Below are 21,505 nucleotides of genomic sequence, written 5' to 3' on the forward strand. Positions count from 1 at the left end.
AACCATTCTTTATCTAAGCCAAAAACCTAGGAGACATCCTATACATCTTGTTCTTCCTTATTTCTCCATGAAAACCTCTTATCTCCATTGATAGCTCCCTAATCCAAAGTGCCATCTCGTGGTTAGAGCACGTAAAAACTTCTTTTCCTGCTTTTATGTCATCCTTTATTCACTGGCAGGAAGAAAGGAGGTTGCCATAACTGACTTAAGTCTAAAGGGCATCCACTTCTCTTTTTTGTGTTTTTTAAGATTTTATTTAAGGGCGCCTGGGTGGCTCAGTGGGTTAAAGCCTCTGCCTTCAGCTCAGGTCATGATCCCAGGGTCCTGGGATCGAGCCCTGCATTGGGCTCTCTGCTTAGCGGGGAGCCTACTTCCCCCTCTCTCTTTGCTTGCCTCTCTGCCTACTTGTGATTTCTGTCTGTCAAATAAATAAATAAAATCTTTAAAAAAAAAAAAAAAGATTTTATTTATTTATTTATCTCAAGCAAACTCCTGAGGAGAACGGAGCCCCACATAGGACACTGTCTCATAACCCTGAGATCACAACCTGAGCCGAAATCAAGAATCAGGCACTTAACCCACCACCATCTAGGTGCCGTAAATAGTATCCACTTCTAAAACAAAGGATGGAGTTATCTTCCTCTAAAACATATGACCATATATGGAGGAGGGTAGATACTTGAATTAAAATATGATTCTGTTACGAATGAGGAAGAAGTGGTTGAATACATGATGGAGAATTGACCAATAGTGTTGTCTATACTGTTTCGACCCTTAGCAGTTTTGGCTTTTCTTTCCATTCCTTAAGAGGATCATGCTTTCGCCTACCTCAGAGACTTTGCTTATGTTAGTTAGTATTTATTCTGAGGAAAGTCCCATCTTCCCTTTGTTATCCTGAATTTCCTTTAGGTCTCAGCTTAAATATCATTTCCTTGAAGGAGCCATACTGACCTTTCTGTCAGACTAGATTTGGTTTCCCTATTCTGTCTTCTCATCGTGCACCTCTCCTTCATAGCACTTGTCACAGTTTGTATTATCTGTATTTCTGTGTACATCATTTGTCAAGCTCTGCTTCCCATAGCAGACTATATTTTGAGGTCAGGGACCATGTCAGTTTGCTTATCATTGTTTTTTTTTTTTAAATTAATTTTATTAACATATAATGTATTATTTGCCCCAGGGGTAAAGGTCTGTGAATTGTGTTTACGCATTTCACAGCACTCATCATAGCACATACCCTCCCAATGTTCATAACCCAACCACCCCCTTTCTATTATCGTTGTATTTTTAGTACCTAACAGAGTGCCTGACATGTGGTAGGGGCTAGATAAATATTTGTTGTATGAATGAATGGAATTGATTTTGAGATAATTATAGAAATTCTGGTTTAGGTTTATATACAACCTGTTTTTTAAGATTTTATTTATTTATTTGAGAAAGAGTGAGCACAAGCAGGGGGAGCAGCAGAGGGAGAGGGAGAAGGAGAAGCAGGCTCCCAGCTGAGCAGGGACCCCAATGGGGTCCCGATCCCAGGGCCCTGGGATCATGACCTGAGCCAAAGTCAGATGCTTAACCTACTGAGCCACCCAGGTGCCCCTACAACCTGTATTTTTTTTTAAACAAACATTGAAATATACTTGACATAACTATATATTTCAATGGTACACTTTGGTAATTTTTGATATAGGCGTACCTCCTTTAAAGCGTCAAGGTAGTGAACATGTCCATAACTTTCAAATGCCCATTTGTTATTCCTCTTTCCCAAGCTTCCATGACTCACTTTTTCCCAACAACCACTGATTTGCTCTCCGTCATTGTAGATTGGTTTGCATTTTTAAAGTTTATTTAAATGGAATCTTAGTTTGTATGCTTACTTGTCTAGCTTTTCACTTAGCATAATTCTTTTGAAATTTGTCCATGTTGCATGTATCAACAATTTGTTCCTTTTTATTACTGAGTAATATTCTATTGTATGAACTTACTATAAATTGTTTATCCAGTCACCTGTTGATGGATATTTGAGTTGTTTCTAGTTTTAAGCTATTACGTATAAAGCTATTGTGAATATTTCTGTATAAGTCTTTGTTATAGACATGTGCTTTCATTTTTTTGAAGGTAAATACTAGAAGTGACTAGATCACTTATGTTTAACTTCGTAAGAAACTTCCAAGCTGTTTCCCAAAGTGTTTTTACCATTTTAAATTCCCACTAGCAGTGGCTGGGAGTTCTCATTTCTTTACATCCTTGTTAATACTTTGTATGGTCAGTCTTTTTTTACTATTCTAAGAGGTATGTGGTGGTATCTCATTGTGGTTTTTAATATGCATTTCCCTAATCACTTAGCACAGTTGGGGATCTTTTCAGGTGCTTATTAGCCATCTGTATCTTTGATGAAATGACTGTTCAGATCTTCTTTTTTTTTTTTTTTTTTTTTATTAAGTTTTGAGAGTTCTTTATATATTTCAAGTACAAAATTTTTTTTTAAATCAAATCTGGTTTTAGCTTTTACTTTTAGTTTGAGATATTTCAAATTAATTTTGTAGATCATGTGAGGTATAGATCCAAGTTCATTTATTTTGCATTTGGATATATAATTGTTTGGCATCATTTATTGAAAAAACTGTTTTATCCACTACCTTGTGCCTTTGTAAAAAATCAGTTGTCAATATATGCTCAATGTGACTGTGAGTTAAAGTTGCTTAGAATATTTTCTCGAAGACTCAGGTGTGGTCAGGGTTGTATTCTGATACTCTGTATTTTTAAGTAAGTTCTTTAATATGAAATAACCTAAATACAGAAAAGTGTGTGGATTTTAAGTGTATAAGCTTGATGAATTTTCACAAAGTAAACAGTCCTGTAACTACCACCTAGATAAAAAACATGGGACATAACCTACACTGTAGAGGCCCTCCCTAATTGCTGTCCTCCTTTCTGTCACCATTGATGATTTTTACCTCTTTATAGGAATGTAATTATATGTGTACTCTTGCACATTGTACTGCCTGTCTGTTTTCGCTTAACATTGTATTTCTATGATTCATTGGTGGTGTTTTTATATAGTTTTTATATATTACTAATACAGCATTATTAATTTGTTGTACAACTGTTAGATATTTGAGTGGTTTTTGTTTTTGGTTATTAATGCTGTTATGAACATTCTTGTTCACTCTAGTGCAAATGGATATTTTTTTATTAGACTTATACCTAGAAATGGAATTGCTGGTCATAGTGTGTGCTTATGTTCTGCTATAATAGATATTGCTAATAATTCCAAAGTGGTTGAACCAGTTTATTTACCCTGCTGCCCTACATCTAGCAGTATTTGGAAATTACATTTTTCAACATACCTGTTAACACTTAATATTTCCAGTTTAAAATTTTAGCTGTTGTGGTGCATCTGTGGTGTTCGCCTGAGTTTTAATTGGCATTTCTCTGGTGACTGATGAGGTTGAGCATCTCTTTATATGTTTACTGATAGTTTGAATATCCCCTTTAGTGAATTGCCTGTTATTTGTTTGCCCATTTTTCTATTGGTTTGTTTCTTTACTGATTTCTATGAGGTGTTTTTTTTTTTAAATATATTCTAGATAAAAAAAAATATATATATATTCTAGATAGATGTTATTTCTTTATAACTTTATATTTTAAAGACTTTGGTAAACTTCCTGCAGACTTCCCTGCTATAAAGAACAAGAAGATAAGCCTTTTTGTATGCATATAATGTGATTAAAAAAAAATGAATTGGGGTTAATCTTATTTGGCACATGGCAATTCAGTTTTTCTAGAACTAAATTATTGTTTTGGGTGGGCCCATACAAATTTAATGGGCCCATACAAATTCCCCCCTTGATATATTTGGGGCAGAGTTTCTCAACAATGACACTATCATATTTGAAAGGGATAGTTCTTTGTTATGGGGGCTGTCCCGTCCCCCATAACAAGCATAAGCATTGTGGGATGTTTAGCAGTGTCTCCTAGGCCTCAACCCACTAGATCTCAGTAGTATTCCCACCTTTTGTGACAACCGGGAATGTCTATTCCCAATGTCCCTTGGAGTGGGACTTGGGATGTTACAAGTGCCTAACAGTGCCCCAGTTGAGAACCAAGATCTAGATTCATTCTGTGGGTATTTTACAAGTTTGACCAAAAATTGCAGAGCTCAAAATTACAAAAATCTTTTCTAAAATATATATGGAAATACAAAGGACTAAGACATTCTTCAAGAATCAGGTCAAGGTGAGAGGAATTGATCTATGAGATATCCTGATTTTTTATATATAAAGCTATCATAATTGAAACAGTTTAGTATTAGCACAATGTTAGACCAGTGGAAAACAATAGAGAACCCAAATTCAGTTCCACATGTATCTAGAAACTTGATTTTTAAAGATTTTATTTATTTATTTGACAGAGAGATCACAAGTAAGCAGAGAGACAGGCAGGGCAGGGCCGTGGGGAGCAGGCTTCCCGCCAAGCAGGGAGCCTGCCTGATTTGGGGCTTGATCTCAGGGCCCTGAGACCATGACCTGAGACAAAGGCAGAGGCTCAACCCACTGAGCCACCCAGGTGTCCCAAAACTTGATTATTTATAGAACTACATCTAGGGGTGCCTGGGTGACTCAGTTGGTTAAGTGTCTGGCTCTTGATCCCAGCTCAGGTCTTAATCTCAGGGTTGTGTGTTTAAGCCCGACATTGGGCTCCAAGCTGGGTGTGGAGATTACTTAAAAAAAAAAAAAAAAAAAAAAGTATGTTTACAGAGCAGAGGACTAAGAGGGACTTTTTAAAATAGGCGGTACTTAGATATCCATATGAAAAAATTTACATTTGAGTCCTACTTTATGCCATAAAGAAAAATACATTCCAGGTAGATGAAAGATTTAGGTATGAAAGGCCTTTGTTTTTCCAAACAAATTTCAGGATTGTTTGTTCTAGTTCTGTGAGAAATGCTGTTGGTATTTTGATAGGGATTGCATTAAATCTATAGATTGCTCTCAAGAGTTCTGGCATTTTAACAATATTCGTTCTTCCAGCCCATGGGCATGGAATTGGAATGTCTTTCCATTTCTTTGAGTCATCTTGAATTTCTTTCATCAGCGTTTTATAGTTTTCAGGGTATAAGTCTTTCACCTCTTTGGTTAAGTTTATTCCTAGGTATTTTATTTTATTTTTTTTGGTGCTGTTGTAAATGGGATCATTAATTTCCCTTTCTGCTGCTTCATTATAAATCTGTAAGAATTTCTGTACTTTCTGTGCTTAGATTTATGTACATTGATTTTGTATGCAGCAAATTTATTGAATTCATTTATCAGCTTTAGTAATTTTTTGGTGGTCTTAAGGGTTTATATATAGTTTCTTATATAGGGTTTCTTATAGTGTTATGTCATCTGCAATTAGGGAAAGTTTTACTTCTTCCTTACCAGTTTGGATGCCTTTTATTTCTTTAGTTTGTCTAATTGCTGTGGCTAGGACTTCCAGTATTATGTTGATTAAAGTGATGAGAGTGGACATCCTTGCCTTATTCCTGAACTTAAGGGAATCCTCAGGTTTTCACCACTGAATGTAATGTTGGTTGTGGGTTTTTCATAAAAAGTCTTTATTATGTTGAGATGTGTTCCCTTAGACCTGCATTGCAGAGGGTTTTCATGAATGGATGTTGTACTTTGTCAAATGCTTTTTTTGCATCTGTTGAAATGATACGTGGCTTTTATTCTTTCTCTTATTGATGTGACATAGAACTTTCATTGTTTTGCTTCAATAGCCAAAACAATCTTGAAAAAGAAAAACAAAACTAGGGTTCTTGGATAGCTCAGTCATTAAGCATCTGCCTTTGGCTCAGGTCATGATCTCCGGGTCCTGGGATCGAGCCCCAAATTGGTCTCCCTGCTCAGGGGGAAGCCTGCTTCTCCCTCTCCCACTATCCCCTGCTTGTGTTCCCTGTTTAGCTGTGTCTCTCTGTCAAATAAATAAATAAATCTTAAAAAAAAAACCACCAAAAAAAACTAGAGGTACCACATTTCCACAATTCAAGTTACAGTACAAAGCAGTAGTAATTAAAGTAGTATGATACTAGCAAAAAATAGACACACAGATCAATAGAATAGAACAGAAAATCTAGAAATAAACCCACAGTTACATGGTCAGTCAATCTTCGTCAAAGGAGGAATGAGTATACAATGGGAAATGGAGTCTGTTCAACAAATGGTGTTAGGAAAACTGGACAGGCACATGGAAAAGAATGAAGCTGGATCACTTTCTTTCACCATATACAAAAATAAACTCAAAATGGATCAAAGACTTAAATGTAAGTCCTGAAACCATAAAAATCTTTGAAGAGCGCACAGGCAATAATTTCTGACATTGGCTATAGCAACGTTTTTCTAGATACGTCTTCTAAAGCAAGGGAAGTAAAAGCAAAAACAAATTACTGGTACTACATCAAAATAAAAAGCTTCTGTGCAGCAAAGAAAGCAACCAACAAAACTAGAAGGCAACCTACTGAATGGGAAAAGATATTTGCAAATGAAATATCTGAAAAGGGTTAGTATCCAAAATGTGTGAAGAATTGATACAACTCAACACCCCAAAAAGGAATAATCCAATTAAAAAATGGATAGACAAAATGCTCAAATATGAGCAGACATTTCTCCAAAGAAGATATACAGATGGCCAATACACGAGAACAGATGGTCAGCATCACTTATCATCAAGGAAATGCAAATTAAAACCACAATTAGATATCACTCATACCTGTTAGAATGGCTAAAATAAAAAACACAAGAAAACTAGTGTTGGTAAGGATGTGGAGATAAAGGAACTTTCTTGCATTGTTGGTTGCAAGGCAAACTGGTGCAAACACATAGAAAATATTATGGAAGTTCCTCCAAAAATTAAACATCAAACTACCCCAGGGCATGTGGGTGGCTCAGTTAGGTGTCTGACTTCAGCTCTGGTTATGATCTCGTCCTGGGAATGAGCCTCGTATTTGGCTCCCCCGCTCAGTGGGGTCTGCTTGTCCTTCTCCCTCTGCTCCCTTTCCCCCTGCTTTTGCTCTCTTTCTCTCTGTCAAATAAATAAAATCTTTAAAAACAAAGGAATAAAAAATAGAACTACCCTATAATCTAGGAATTGCACTACTGGGTATTTATCCCCCAAAATACAAAAACACTAATTCAAAGGGATACGTGCACCCTTATAATAGCCAAACTATAACAGCAACCCAAGTATCCATTGATAGATGAATAGATAAGGAAGATGTGGTATATGTGTGTGTGTATATATATACATATATATATGTGTGTGTGTGTGTAGTATCCCATCATATACATATGATGGAATATTATTCAATCATTTAAAGAATGAAATGTTGTCATTTCCAACAATATAGAACTAGAGAGTATAATATTAGACCAGTCAGAGAAAGACAAATAATGTATGATTTCACTCATTTGTGGAATTTGAGAAACAAAACAAATGACCAAGGGGAAGAAAATAGAGACAAACCAAGAAAAAGACTCTTAACTATAGAGAACAAACTAACGGTTACCAGAGGGGAAGAGGGGTGGGGGTGGGGGGGTAGGAAAATAGGATAGGGATAAAAGAGTACACTTATTATGATGAAAAAAAAAAAAGATAAAAAGAAAAAAGTCATCCGGAAGGATTCAAGCTGAAAGATAAATAGTTATTACTTCAGAGAGGAAGAATAAGAAATGAGCAAGTGGGAAGGGAGGAAGGGAAGTGGATGGCATTTTACTGTTTCTTATTTATACTTTTAATTTGCTTACATCTTTCACAGTGGGCTTACATTAGTTGATAACTTTTTAAAACTTCAAGATATTGGGTACCTGTCTGGCTCAGTAAGCAGAGCATGGAACTCTTGGTCTCAGGGTCATGAGTTTAAGCTCTGTGTTGGACATAGAGCTTACTTTAAAAAAAAAAAAAAAAAAAGTTAAAAAGGGACACCTGGCTGGGTTAGTGAGTAGAGCATGAAATTCTTAATCTCTGGGTTTGAATTCCAACCCTGTGTTTGGTGTAGGAATTATTTAAAAATAAAATCTTAAAAAAAAAAAAAGACAAATCAAAACTTAAAGGTATTGGATTATGTTGGAAACCAATTTGGAATCAATTCCATTGTTTATCTTGGGGGCACTTACTCTATTTTTCTATGTATCAGTTTCCCCAACTGTAAAATAATACTTGTTACTTCATGGGATGGTAGAAGGAGCTGATCTATGTAAAACTTTAAGCCCAGTGTCTGATACTAATAAAATGGAATTGTATAGCACCCCCCCCAAAAGACCTAGGTGTGAAAGACAAGACCATTAAGATTTTAGAATATAGTGGTGTTAATTTATTTAGAGGATTCAAGAATGTGAGTGGTGGGTGGGGGGTAGAGAGAATTCTTTTTTTAAAGTTTTTATTTATGAGAGAGATCTCTCGCCTGCCCATGAGTGGGGGGAGGGGCAGATAGAGAGGAAGAAGCAGACTCCCGCTGACCATGGAGCTGGTTGTGGGACTCTATCCCAGGACCCTGGGACCATGACCTGAGCCGAAGATAGTCGCTTAACCCACTGAACCACCCAGGCACCCCTGAGAGAGAGAATCTTGAGTGGGCACCATGCCCAGCACAGAGCCTACACAGGGCTTATCCCATGACCTTAGCCAAAATCAGGAGTCCATCACCCAGCTGACTGAGTCACCCAGGTGCCCCTAGAATAAGTGGTATTTAAACTGTGTTCCTAAGAGTCATAGGAAAAAATATGGCCTGCTGGGGGGATAGGACAATGAGTCAGGGAAGTTCTAGGTCTTTTATTCTATTTTGAAAATTTTAAGCAACATTTCTTTAAAAAATATAGTCCTCTCAGAAAAAGCTTGAAAATCAGTGCTGTGTAGCGTAGATTTACTTGTGGTTTTACAGACTCAGACTTGGTTTTTGAAAATAATATTGGACTTGCTTTTAGGGCTTTCTCCCCTAATAGTCTGTAAATCTTTTAAGGCCTGAGGCTGTTTCTTTTTCATTGTTTTCCATGGTGTCTGAAATTGTATGGACTCCATAAAATAAATGCTCGTTAAATGAATTCAAGCCCTGGGAGTGGAGGGAATGTATAGAGAAGAGCTGAGAGGAAGGAAGGTACTTATAATAACACTCACATTTAGGGAAAAGGAGAAACCAATGTATAGGAACAGTTAAGAAAAGTGTTACAGAAATTAAGGAAAAAGGAATTGTGTTTGCGGTATTTTAAGAAGATAGTGTTAAGTTTGGCTGTATTCCTAGAAGTTAGACTGATGGATTTTGGAGTCAGACAGGAGGAATCAGTTATATCCAGGCTCTGCCTCTTACTAGCTGTATCATATTGGGCATATTAACTTGACTTCTTAAAAACCTAGTGTTTACATCTATTAAGTGGGTTAATATTTGGTGATTAAGAGGTCATTGATGATCTTCAGAGTAGTGGCATTAAAGGACAGATTATAAGAGCTTGATTCTACTGTATTTTCAAGCCTAAAGAACATGTAAAAGCTTAATGGGGAAGAAACATTGAGAAACTGTAAAGAAAGATTTTTATATAAATGAAATACATATTCCTGTGAGACACTTATAGTTGTATTTTTTAAACCACATTATTGGGAGTCATTTACAAAAACATAAACCTGTTAAAGCAGAATTGGACTTTGCTATTGAAAGCCTATTTCTCAAATGTTGTATCTTTTTTAAGTAAACTCATTTGTAAAGAAATGCTTTTAAGCATGTTGAACTTTTCATGTTTTAAATATGTTAATGAAATTTTGAGAAGTCATAACATCTTGACTCATATTTTTCCTAGAAAACTGCCTAATTGTAAGTTTTTTTGTTAATTTTTATGACTTTTTCTATAAGATTCTCCTGAAAAAACTACGCTGGCTGCAAAACTATCTGCCAAGAAACAGGCATCCATAAAAAGAGATGAAAATGATGATTTTCAAGTAGAGAAGAAAAGAATTCGACCCTTAGAAACTACACAGCAGGTAAACCGTTTATTGGCAGTGAAATGATACTGTTATCACTGCACATGGGAGTCAAATATCAGTCAAGTTTTCAGTGGCACTTGCAGAATTTACTTGAATTGTATCATGGACATAAATTAAATGGTAAATTATTGTAATTTTATTTTATGTAGTTATTTATTACAAAGGAGTTTGTTATTATAGTAGGTTATTCATTATAACATGTCTTTAAAGTGAAACGGCATGGTACTTTTCTATATATGAGGAATTTGATGGTAAAATATGAACTTAATGCATGCACTGGTAATGTAGATACTTTGTACTTTTTAACTCTGTTGTTTTTACCTAATGATTGCATTTTCTTTTGCCCAAAATATCTTTTATATGAATATTTATGTTATGAATATTTTTGTTATTGATAGTTTTAATATAATGACAAGGTTTACTCTTACTTGTTGAGTTTTAATATCAATACATTATAAAATGTTTATTTCTAAAAATTACTGAAAGACCTGAATTACTAGATATTTTATAAGAAATGTGTTTTTCGGGGTGCCTGGGTGGCACAGTGGGTTAAGCCTCTGCCTTCAGCTCAGGTCATGAGCTCAGAGTCCTGGGATCGAGCCCCGCATTGGACTCTCTGCTTAGCAGGGAGCCTGCTTACCCCCCTCTCTCTGCCTGCCTCTGTGCCTACTTGTGATCTCTCTCTCTCTCTCTGTCAAATAAATAAATAAATAAATAAAATCTTAAAAAAAAAAAAAAGATGTGTTTTTCATACAGGACTACAGTATTTTGTGGCATAGAGTTCATGGCAGTGAGGTATGGAGGTAGGCTGGGACTTTGATAGACTTAGTTATAAATAAAGAGATTATTATAATTATCATATCCTTTATAGATAATTAATATTTCTAATTGAATATACTCAAAAACTGCACTCTTCTGTAGTGTATCTATTCTACATATAATCTTTATTAATTTCCATAGTTAAGCCTTGATTTTAATTTAGTTTAATTTTTTTTGTTAAAGATTTTATTTATTTATTTGACACAGAGAGAGAGATCACAAGTAGGCAGAGAGGCAGGCAGAGAGAGAGGGGGAAGCAGACTCTGTTGGAGCCTCAACAGGAAGCAGGCTTGTTGAGCAGAGAGCCCTATGTGGGGCTCCATCCCAGGACCCTGAGATCATGACCTGAGCCAAAAGCAGAGGCTTAACCCACTGAGCCACCCAGGTGCCCCAAACCTTGATTTTAGAAATAGAATGAGTTAGTTTATTTTTGGAAAAGTACTGGCTACAAATGAAGTATGAATCCGTGTATATTTTCTTCTCCAAGATGTAAACACAGAATTGGATATTGTGAGAAAGGGGTCAACATATAACATTTATTCTCTGACTTAATTGACTCTCGTTTCTTTTTTTTGGTAGGAATGGGATTATCAATAGAAATGCTCCCCCCCTTCATAATTTAAGTAAATAAGTTTTTGACAAGTAGTAAAAGGCATAAACAGTTTGGAAAAAAAAAAAAAAACAGTGGGATTTATAGAAGAAATTTAGTCAAATACAATTTGAATTATGAAATATTTAGTAAGTAATGGTAACATTAATCAAATAATTTATTTTGTCATGTAGGAAATCTTGACTATTTACATTTAAAATTTTTATTCTGAAATTTTTCAATTTATATATATTTTTAAAGAATTACTTACATGAGAGAGAGTGAGGGGGAAGGGAAAGAGAATCCCAAGCAGGCTCACATGGAGCCCCACATAGGGCTCTATCCTGCAACCCTGAGATCATGACCTAAACCAAAACCAAGAGTTGGACGGACACTCAATCAACTGAGCCCCTCCGCTGCCCTGAGTTTTTACAATTTAGAATGAAGCTTTATTTTTATTTGCTTTTACCTTCCACTTAGATATGTAATTGAACTTTGCTATAATACTACATTTGATATCCATATGGTAGGACTATCATTTTATCATATGAAAGATCATTTTATAATACTGTAGTTTTGACACATGACTAATTAAAGCCATTTTAGTTAGGATTTGAGAGTTATAAGGTGCTTATTTGTATTTTTAAAAAATTATTTGTAAATAAATAAAATCTTAAAAAAAAATTATTTGATTATTGCCAGTTAGAAATAGTCATCTTTTTTTTTAATGCTAAAAACATACCAAAAACTGTTTTGACCTTTAAAAATAACTGGCCTGCTCACATTTTTGTTACATTTAACTTCATTTTGGTTCTGTGTTTACAGATTAGAAAGCGTCATTGTTTTGAAAAGGAGGTACATCATTTGGATGCAAAAGTTGCTTCAGGCAAGACTACAAAACTCAATTCTCCATTAGGAAAGATAAATTCCTTTTCTCCACAAAATGTATGTATTTATGCCACTGTTCAGTTTAAAGAAGGAAAATGTGGAATTTGCTAAACTCATTTAAAAAAAAAGTAATCGAATAATGCAAAGTATAGTAGAAAATAATTCAGAAGTCCTCTAAGTACTATCATATCTCTACTACTAATATGTGAGGTGAGAAAAGCTATTTTCTTGGAGCCCCCATTTCCTCATTTATAAAATGAAAGAATTGGACTAGAAAATCCGAAAGGTTTTTTTCCTCTTGTATATTCTAAAGTTGTGGACTTTACTTTCCGATAATTTTTCTCATTCTCCTTAGAGCAGATCATTTTCAAGGAGTAGTCCAGGGAACTCTAAAGATTACTGTTGTTTTTTTCTCAGGCATATAATATTAGTAATAATAGGATGTTATTTGCCTTTTTGAAAACTGTCTTGACATTTGCATTGATGGTGCAAAAGCAACAATGGATAAAATTGTCAGTACCTTACCGTAATCAAGATAGTGGTACCATGCTGTTTCAATAGTAGTTTTCTTCACCGTCATTAGTATACAGTTAAAAAAAAGACAGTTACACTTAAGAATGTCCTTGATGAAGTAGTAAAAGTTACTAAGACCTTAGGCTTTTTTAACATTCTGTGTGAACAGAACAGCTAAAAAGACCTTAAGCCTTTTTATTTTTTTATTTTTATTTTTATTTTATTTTATTTTTTTTTCGAAAGATTTTATTTATTTATCAGAGAGAGAGAAGGGGAGAGAGCGAGCACAGGCAGACAGAATGGCAGGCAGAGGCAGAGGGAAAAGCAGGCTCCCCGCTGAGCAAGGAGCCCGATGTGGGACTCGATCCCAGGACGCTGGGACCATGACCTGAGCCGAAGGCAGCTGCTTAACCAACTTAGCCACCCAGGCGTCCCGACCTTAACCCTTTTTAACATTCTGTGTGAAGAAGTGAGTAGTACTCTAAATGTTTTGCATATAGGAGTAGGATGATTATCTTGAGGAAAAACACTTGTAGCATAGTTTGGATTGTTAGCTGAACCTAGCTATTTTTTTTCATGGAACATCATTTTTACTTGGAAGAGTGAAAGACAGATGAATGATGGTAATTTCTTTTTCTTTCTTTCTTTTTTTTTTCTTTGAATGATGGTAATTCTTGAAATAAACAAAGTCTGATAAAATTTAAGTGAAAATCAGTATTTTGAAGAACTGTATATTCCACTCTGAGCTTGGCAGTTTTATGATACTTATAGACTTTCCTCATGATAGTGGTGGTGACAGTATAGAATGTGACTTTTTTGATATTATATAATGAAATATGTTAATTTTTATAAGATCTGTAAAATTGGGGTATCAAATATCTTCTGAATGGCCTGTACAAGATACGATACTATAAAATAAGGCCTGGGAAAGATCCATCCCAAAGATAGACCAATGGATCTTTTTTTTGCCCAAATCCCCCTATCCCCAGGCATCCTTAAGCTTTTTTTTCAGTTACTATAGATAGTTTTCATTTCCATAGTTTTATATAGATGGAATCATGCTTGTTTATTTTTTCTAATTATTAAACATCTCTTCCTTTTTTTTTTTTTTAGATTTTATTTTTTTATTTATTTGATAGAAAGAAAGATCACAGGTAGGCAGAGAGGCAGGCAGAGAGAGAGAGGGGGAAGCAGGCTCCCCGCTGAGCAGAGAGCCCGATGCGGGGCTTGATCCCAGGACCCTGAGATCATGACCTGAGCCGAAAGCAGAGGCTTAACCCACTGAGCCACCCAGGTGCCCCCATGCTTGGTTTTTTTTAATTAAATTTAAGATGTTGTGAATTTTACCTGCTGGGTGTTGAATGTTATTACGTATATATATTTTTAAAGATTTTTCTTTATGTGAGAGGGAGAGTGAGTGAGAGAGAGAGAGAGCGAGCAAGCAGGAGCTGGGGGAGTGGCAGAGGGAGAGGGAGAAGCAGATTCCCTGCTGAGCAGGAAGCCCGATTCAGAGTTTGACCCCAGGACCCCAGGATCATGATTTTTTTTTTTTTTAAGATTTATCTATTTATTTATTTGACAGAGATCACAAGTAGGCAGAAAGGCAGGCAGAGAGAGAGGGGGAAGCATGTTCCCTGCTGAGCAGAGAGCCAGACGTGGGGCTCGATCCCAGGACCCTGGGATCATGACCTGAGCCAAAGGCAGAGGCTTTAACCTGCTGAGCCACCCAGGCGCCCCCAGGATCATGATTTGAGCTCAAGGCAGACACTTAACTGACTGAATCACCCAAGTGTCCCGGATGTTATTATATTTCTATAAATGCTCTAATTTTGTTATTTTTTAAAAAAATTATGTTCTGTTATGCTAGTCACCATATAGTACATATTAGTTTTTGTTGTTGCATTCCATGATTCATTGCTTGCATATAACACCCAGTGTTCCATGTAATTACTTGGAATCAACTTGATCTTTTTGGGTCTGCTTTTAGGATTTGTCAGGTGGGACCTGAGCAGAATTTAGTCATAGTTTACCTCAACAGAGGCTAGCTCCTTCAGGGTCCTCTACCTAATGCTCTATGAATTGTTAGGTTTTTCCGGTCTGGCTGGTGGGAACAGGCACTATTCCATGCCCTGTGTGAATGCCTCATCATTTTGGGTGGTTCTTTCCACTGTCTTGGTTTGTTTACTCTCTCACATATGTTGATCAATACTATGCTAGATACCTGAGAGGTCCCTTTACAGATCTCTGGAAATCATTCTTTGTGCAGCTCTCTCTACTTCAGTATTATGAACTTGAGTCTTCTCTGACTTCCTGGACTAAAGAGCAATGTCTCTTCAGCTCAGGTTTGCTGGGCTAAATCTGGGTTCCCCTTCCCTAGGGCAGACTAGAAATTCTCTCAAGACAGTAAGCCTAGGCAATCATAGGGCCTATCTCATTTATTTCCTACCTCTCTGAGATCACTCTTTCTTACCTGATATCCTGTATCTTAAAACTATTGCTTCATATATTCTGTCTATACTTTTGATTTTTCTGGTAGGAATGAACAAACTCATTGATTATGGGAAAAATTCCAGAAGTCTTTAGATGGCATGTAAGTCTTCCTGTTTATCTGTATAGTGATAAGACCTTTATAAACGTATTGTTTTCTTTTGCCCTTTCTGCTCCTCCCTTTTTTTTTTTTTTTTTTTTTAATTAACTTCTGCTAATTCTTCAGAAAGCCTTCCTCGATATCCCCAATTTGGGGTTAGATTCCCATCTGAAATGTTCCTTGTACTTCTAGAATTTTAACACTTATCCCTATTATCTTCTCTGCAAGGTTCTAAGTTCTATTAAGGAAATACCAGGTTCTGTAGTGTATTGAGACCTCCTTGAAGGCTGTGACTGGTTTCTTTTTTTTTTTTTAAAGATTTTATTTATTTGACAGACAGAGATCACAAGTAGGCAGAGAGGCAGGCAGAGGGAGAGGGGGAAGCAGGCTCCTCGCTGAGCAGAGAGCCCGACATGGGGCTCAATCCCAGGACCTTGGGATCATGACCTGAGCTGAAAGCAGAGGCTTTAACCCACTGAGCCACCCAGGTGCCCCGTGTTTTATTCATCTTTATGTTTTAAGCACCTAGCTTTGTGCTAGGAACCTAGTAAAGGCTGGGTGAATGAAAACTATATTCCCTGCCCTTGAATAGTCTTCATTTAAATTCTTAAAAATGCAGAGTGGGGGGAAAGTTGTTGGTTATCTTTACAGAAGGCTTATAGTTGAAGTCATCTCAGGAGCTTTTACTATTTAACTGTCAATAATAATATATGCTATGTATTTGCCTCTGCCTATGTTTTCTCCCTCATTTTCTTTAACATTGCCTTATTTTCATAGCTCTTAGTATTTCCTTATCTACCTGTTTATTATCGATCTGCTCTGTTAGAATATAATGTCAGTCTTTTTCATGTGTATCTTTAGTACTTAAAATAGCATATAGTGTGTATTAGTTGTCCAATAAATATTTATTAGTAGAATATTCTTGAATTCTTACAATGGCATAGGCAGGTAATATTGTTATTCTTATTTTACAGATAAGAATACTCTGAGAAGTAAGTAATTTGGTTAAGGTCACAAATCAGGCAAATATTAGAGCTAAATCTTATGTAAGCAGTATGATGCTCTGGCAAATGCTTTAATCACTTTATTATACATTCTCTCTAAAATGCCTCTTAGAAATCCTGGAGTCATCAAAGCAGGATTCTCATACCAACATAAAGGGAAGAAATATCATGTAGAAGCTTTAAGAATAAAGAAATCAAGCATAGGATAAGATGTGATTAATAATAGCTAAAATAAGGGGCGCCTGGGTGGCTCAGTGGGTTAAAGCCTCTGCTTTCGGCTCAGGTCATGGTCTCAGGGTCCTTGGATTGAGCCCCGCATCGGGCTTTCTGCTCATCAGGAAGCCTGCTTCCTCCTCTCTCTCTCTCTGCCTGCCTCTCTGCCTACTTGTGATCTGTCTGTTAAATAAATAAATAAAATCTTTTAAAAAAAATAGCTAAAATAAGAGAAGTGGATTTTTTAAAAAAAATGAGACCAAATAAAATTAATTAATTATATACACACACACACACACACACACACACATACATACATACATACATACATGGAGAGAGAGAGAGAGCATGCATGCAAGCCAGTGTGTAGCGGGAGAGATGGGGGAAGAGGGAGAGACAATCTTAAGCAGGCTTCATGCCCAGTGTGGGGCCCAACCTGGGACTTGACCTCATGACTGTGGTATTATAACCGAGCCAAAATAAAGAGACGCTTAACTGACTGAGCCAACCAGGTGCACCTAGAGAAGTGGATTTTTAAATTTTGTTTTGTTTTTATTGGTTAAGAGAATGAACTTAAATCATACTGCCTGGGTTTTAATCACAGCTCTGCTTTTTACTACCTGTGTAACCTTGATGAAGTTTTTAAACTATTGCTACTTCAGTTTCCCTGTTTGTTAAATGGGGATAGTAATAGTACCTAAAAATATTTATAAATATTTATAATATTTATAAAGTGATTAAATACACTTGGCATATTTTAGGGCTTATTAAGTGGTAAGTGGTAGTCGAAGTAGTAACAGTAGTGATCGTAGTAGCAGCAAATGGTTACATAGTTGTATGTTGGTAATAAATATATAATATTAATAATTTAATTAGTATATGTAGTTATCTTTGAATGCTGCTAAAATGTATTATATAGAATTGATTGATACTAATTTTGAGGAATTAGGTTTATAATTAAGTAACAAGTTCTTTTAATATCTGTTAAGGATGTCTATGGCTGCACCTGCTTTAGAGTCTAGACCAATTATAGACAGAGTTCCTGGCTAGGTACCTTAATTTTAAGCCAAGTGCTTTGATTGATTTCTCCTTCTGGTTATATTCTACGTTAATGATTTATTATGGTCCTCCTTTTGGTAAGGTGTAATTGTATTTATACTTGTATATCCATATCTTTTTTATCAGTTATATTTTTAAGCCAGAATTTATGTTTTGTTTCCTTGGCTATTGGTGGTATAATTATATTGCTGTAGAAATGCAATATTTGTTATAGGTGGGTGATTTATTATTTATAATATTAAAAGTATGGGTTTCTGATAATTTAAGTTTGAAGACTGTTAAACTAAATTTCTCAATTCAACCTAGTAACTCAAATGATAACATTTCAGTAGTGTGAGATAGAACTTTTGTTTGTAAAAAGATGTAAGTGGTATATGCCATACTAATTCAACATATATAAAGTACTGCAATGATAGAGAAACCATGTGGTTGAGCGCTAATAATTGTTCCTTTTTTTGTAGTCTATAGTCAAAAACATGAATATAAAATTTTAAGTACTTTCTGAATAGTTAGGGAAAAACTCACAAATACTTCGGTAACATGATCTATATTTTCAGTGTTATTTTTTTCTTCCATACAAAATTATTCTAATTTTTTTGTAACCAGTTAAAATAGAAACTTTATTAGTACAAAATATAAGATTGTAGTTAATATTTTCATTTTTTTGGTAAATTGGTAAATTGTTAACCTACAGATTTGTGTATGTGTTTTATTTTATTTTATTTATTTATTTTAGAGAGAGAGCATGCTTGTGAGAGCAGGGGGATGGGTAGGGGGCATAGGGAGAGAATCCCAAGCAGACTCTAAGCTGAGCATGGAGCCTGATGTGGAACTGGATCTCATGAACTCTGAGATCATGACCTGACTCAAAACTGAGAGTTGGACACTTAAATGAGTGAGCACCCAGGTGCCCCAGTGTAGAGTTGTGTGTTTTGACTGTCATCTTTTTTTTTTTTTTTTAAAGATTTTATTTATTTATTTGACAGAGAGAGATCACAAGTAAGCAGAGAGGCAGGCAAAGAGAGAGAGGAGGAAGCAGGCTCCCTGCTGAGCAGACAGCCCGATGCGGGACTCGATCCCAGTACCCTGAGACCATGACCTGAGCCGAAGGCAGCAGCTTAACCCACTGAGCCACCCAGGCACCCTTGACTGTCATCTTAATTTTAAAAGTAGATGGTAGCATTTTTAGTGTAAATCTCGTGGACGTTTAGCATTAGATAATATCTCTAGTTTTTCAAAGAATGTGGACTGATCATTTCCATCGATGTAAGAAAGAATAATGGGGATATGAGTAGAGGTAATTTACTTAAAGAAAGGAATCTTTGTAGAGGTATTGTTTAGAAACTTACTTTGCTACTGGTATAACGTACCAGTTTTCCCCTTTCTCTCTTTTTTTCCTTTTGAATAGAGGTGTAACTGACATTTTCAAGTGTATCCTAATGATTGAAATGATCACCTTTTATAGTTACAAACTTTTTTTTTATGATGAGAGCTTTCAAGATTTACTCTCTTAGCAACTTTCAAATATAAAATATAGTGTTAACTGGTCACTATGGGTACATTACATCTTTATGACTTACTTTATAACTGAAAGTTTGTGCCTTTCACTCCCTTCACCCACTTCTCCCACCTCACCCCCCTGCCTCTGGCAACTACCAGTCTGTTCTCTATGAACTTTTTTGTGTACATTTTTTTTTTTTTTTTTTAGGTTTTACGTATAAGCAAGATCATGCCATATTTATCTTTCTCTGTCAGACTTACTCACTTACGGTAACGTCTTTGAAGTCTTTTTTTCACATTGTTGCAAATGTCAAGATCTCATTCTTATTTATGACTGAATAATTATTCCATTGTGTATATATACTTTTTTTTTATCCATTTGTCACTGAGGTTGTTTCCGTATCTCAGCTATTATTTTATTTTATTACTTGAGAGGGAAAGAGTGTATGAGCAGGGGGAGGGAGAAAGAGACAAGCCGTCTCTCCGCTAAGCAGAGAGCCTGATGCAAGCAAGCCTCCATCCCAGGACCCTGACATCATGACCTAAGCCAGAGTCAGATGCTTAACTCACCAAACCACCCAGGCACCCCTCTGTAACTCAGCTATTGTAAATAATGCTGCAGTGAACACAGGGGTACATAATCTTTTTTTTTTTTTTTTTTTCCAGAGGGAGAGGGAGAAAGAGAATCCTAAGCAGGCTCCATGCCCAGCACAGAGCCCAATGTGGGACTCAATCTCATGATCCTGAGATCATGACTTGAGGTGAAATCAAGAGTCAGATGCTTAACTGACTGAGTTACCTAGATTCCCCCATATATCTTTTTGAGTGTTTTTATTTTCTTTGGATCAGTGCCCATACATGGAATTGCTGGGTCATATATGGTGGTTATATTTTTAATTTTTTAGTAACACCCATACCATTTTCTATAGTGGCTGCATTGATTTACATTCCCACCAACAGTGCACAAGGGTTCCCTTTGCTGTACATCCTCACCAAAGTGTGTTATTTCTTATCTTTTTGATAATAGTCATTCTAACAGCTTGTGAGATGAGAGCTCATTGTGGTTTTGATTTGCATTTACCTGATGATTAATGATGTTGAGTATCTTTATATACCTTTTGCCCATCTGTATGTCTTCTTTAGAAAAATGTCTATTTAGATCTTCTGCCCAGTGTGGGGTTTGAACTCATGACCATGGGATCAAGAGTTGGGTTGTCTGTTGACTGGGCCAGCCAGGTGTCCCTCTTCTGCCCGTTCTTAAATTGGATTGGTTGGTTTTTCTGCTATTGAGTTATATGAGTTCTTGATATATTTCGGATACTAGCCCCTTATCAGACATGGGATTTGCAAATGATTCTTCCTATTCAGTAGGTTGCTTTTTTATTTTGCTGATGGTTTCCTTTACTGGCAGAAGTCTTTTAGTTTGATATAGTTACACTTGTTTATTTTTGACTTGTTGTTTTTGATTTTGGTCAGACTTAAAAAATCATTGCCAAGACCTGACATAGGAACTTACCACCTATGTTTTCTTCTAAGAGTTTTGTGATTTTGGGTCTTATGTTCAAGTCTTTAATCTATTTTTTTTTTTTAAAGATTTTATTTATTTATTTGTCAGAGAGAGAGACAGGAAGCACAGGCAGACAGAGTGGCAGGCAGAGTCAGAGGGAGAATCAGGCTCCCTGCGGAGCAAGGAGCCCGATGTAGGACTCGATCCCAGGACGCTGGGACCATGACCTGAGCCGAAGGCAGCCGCTCAACCAACTGAGCCACCCAGGCGTCCCAAGTCTTTAATCTATTTTAAGTTAATATTTGAGTGGAGTATATGATGATGGTTAAGTTTTTTCTTTTGCATATTGCTGTTCTTTCCCCATTGTATAACACTTCTTAATATTTGCTGAGTGGCTTATTATAAATCACAAAAGTGTTTTCTGTCAATTTTGGAATATGTGATTTCATAAGGAAGTGGAAGGAAAATATATAGTTTCGTAAGATTTAATACTGTATAGCAGCTTCTGAAATTAATTTATCACCAAAACCTTAGATTAAGTAATGTTTAAAGTGCAGCCATATTTTAGATCTTTTCTTAGTTGATATATCGCTTGCATCACATTTGGTAGATCGGTAGATCACATTTTAATCAAGATAAACCAAACATCTTGAATAAGATAAATTGAGAGACTTGGGCAAGTAACATTTTTTTCAGGATCTGTTCCTTCAAATCTGAGGGAAAAGAAGGTGGGACTAGATTTAATATACCTTATATCGCTTTTAGCTCTAACACTTCTAAATTCTAAGGCTGCTTTCTCTATTTTGGTTCTTTTTTTTTTT

General features: G+C 35.9%; 1 protein-coding gene across 1 annotated transcript in view; it reads left to right on the forward strand.

The window, feature by feature from the left end:
• The window catches only part of BRIP1 (BRCA1 interacting helicase 1), a 182,789-nt gene that overhangs the window by 8,280 nt on the left and 153,004 nt on the right, over positions 1-21,505 (forward strand). The window contains exons 5-6 of the mRNA XM_059149018.1: positions 9,875-10,002; positions 12,239-12,358. Of these exons, the coding sequence (XP_059005001.1) occupies positions 9,875-10,002; positions 12,239-12,358 (248 nt within the window). The remainder of the gene's footprint in view (positions 1-9,874; positions 10,003-12,238; positions 12,359-21,505) is intronic.

The sequence above is a fragment of the Mustela lutreola genome, chromosome 15 (assembly GCF_030435805.1).
Source record: "Mustela lutreola isolate mMusLut2 chromosome 15, mMusLut2.pri, whole genome shotgun sequence".
NCBI classification, from domain to species: Eukaryota; Metazoa; Chordata; class Mammalia; order Carnivora; family Mustelidae; genus Mustela; species Mustela lutreola.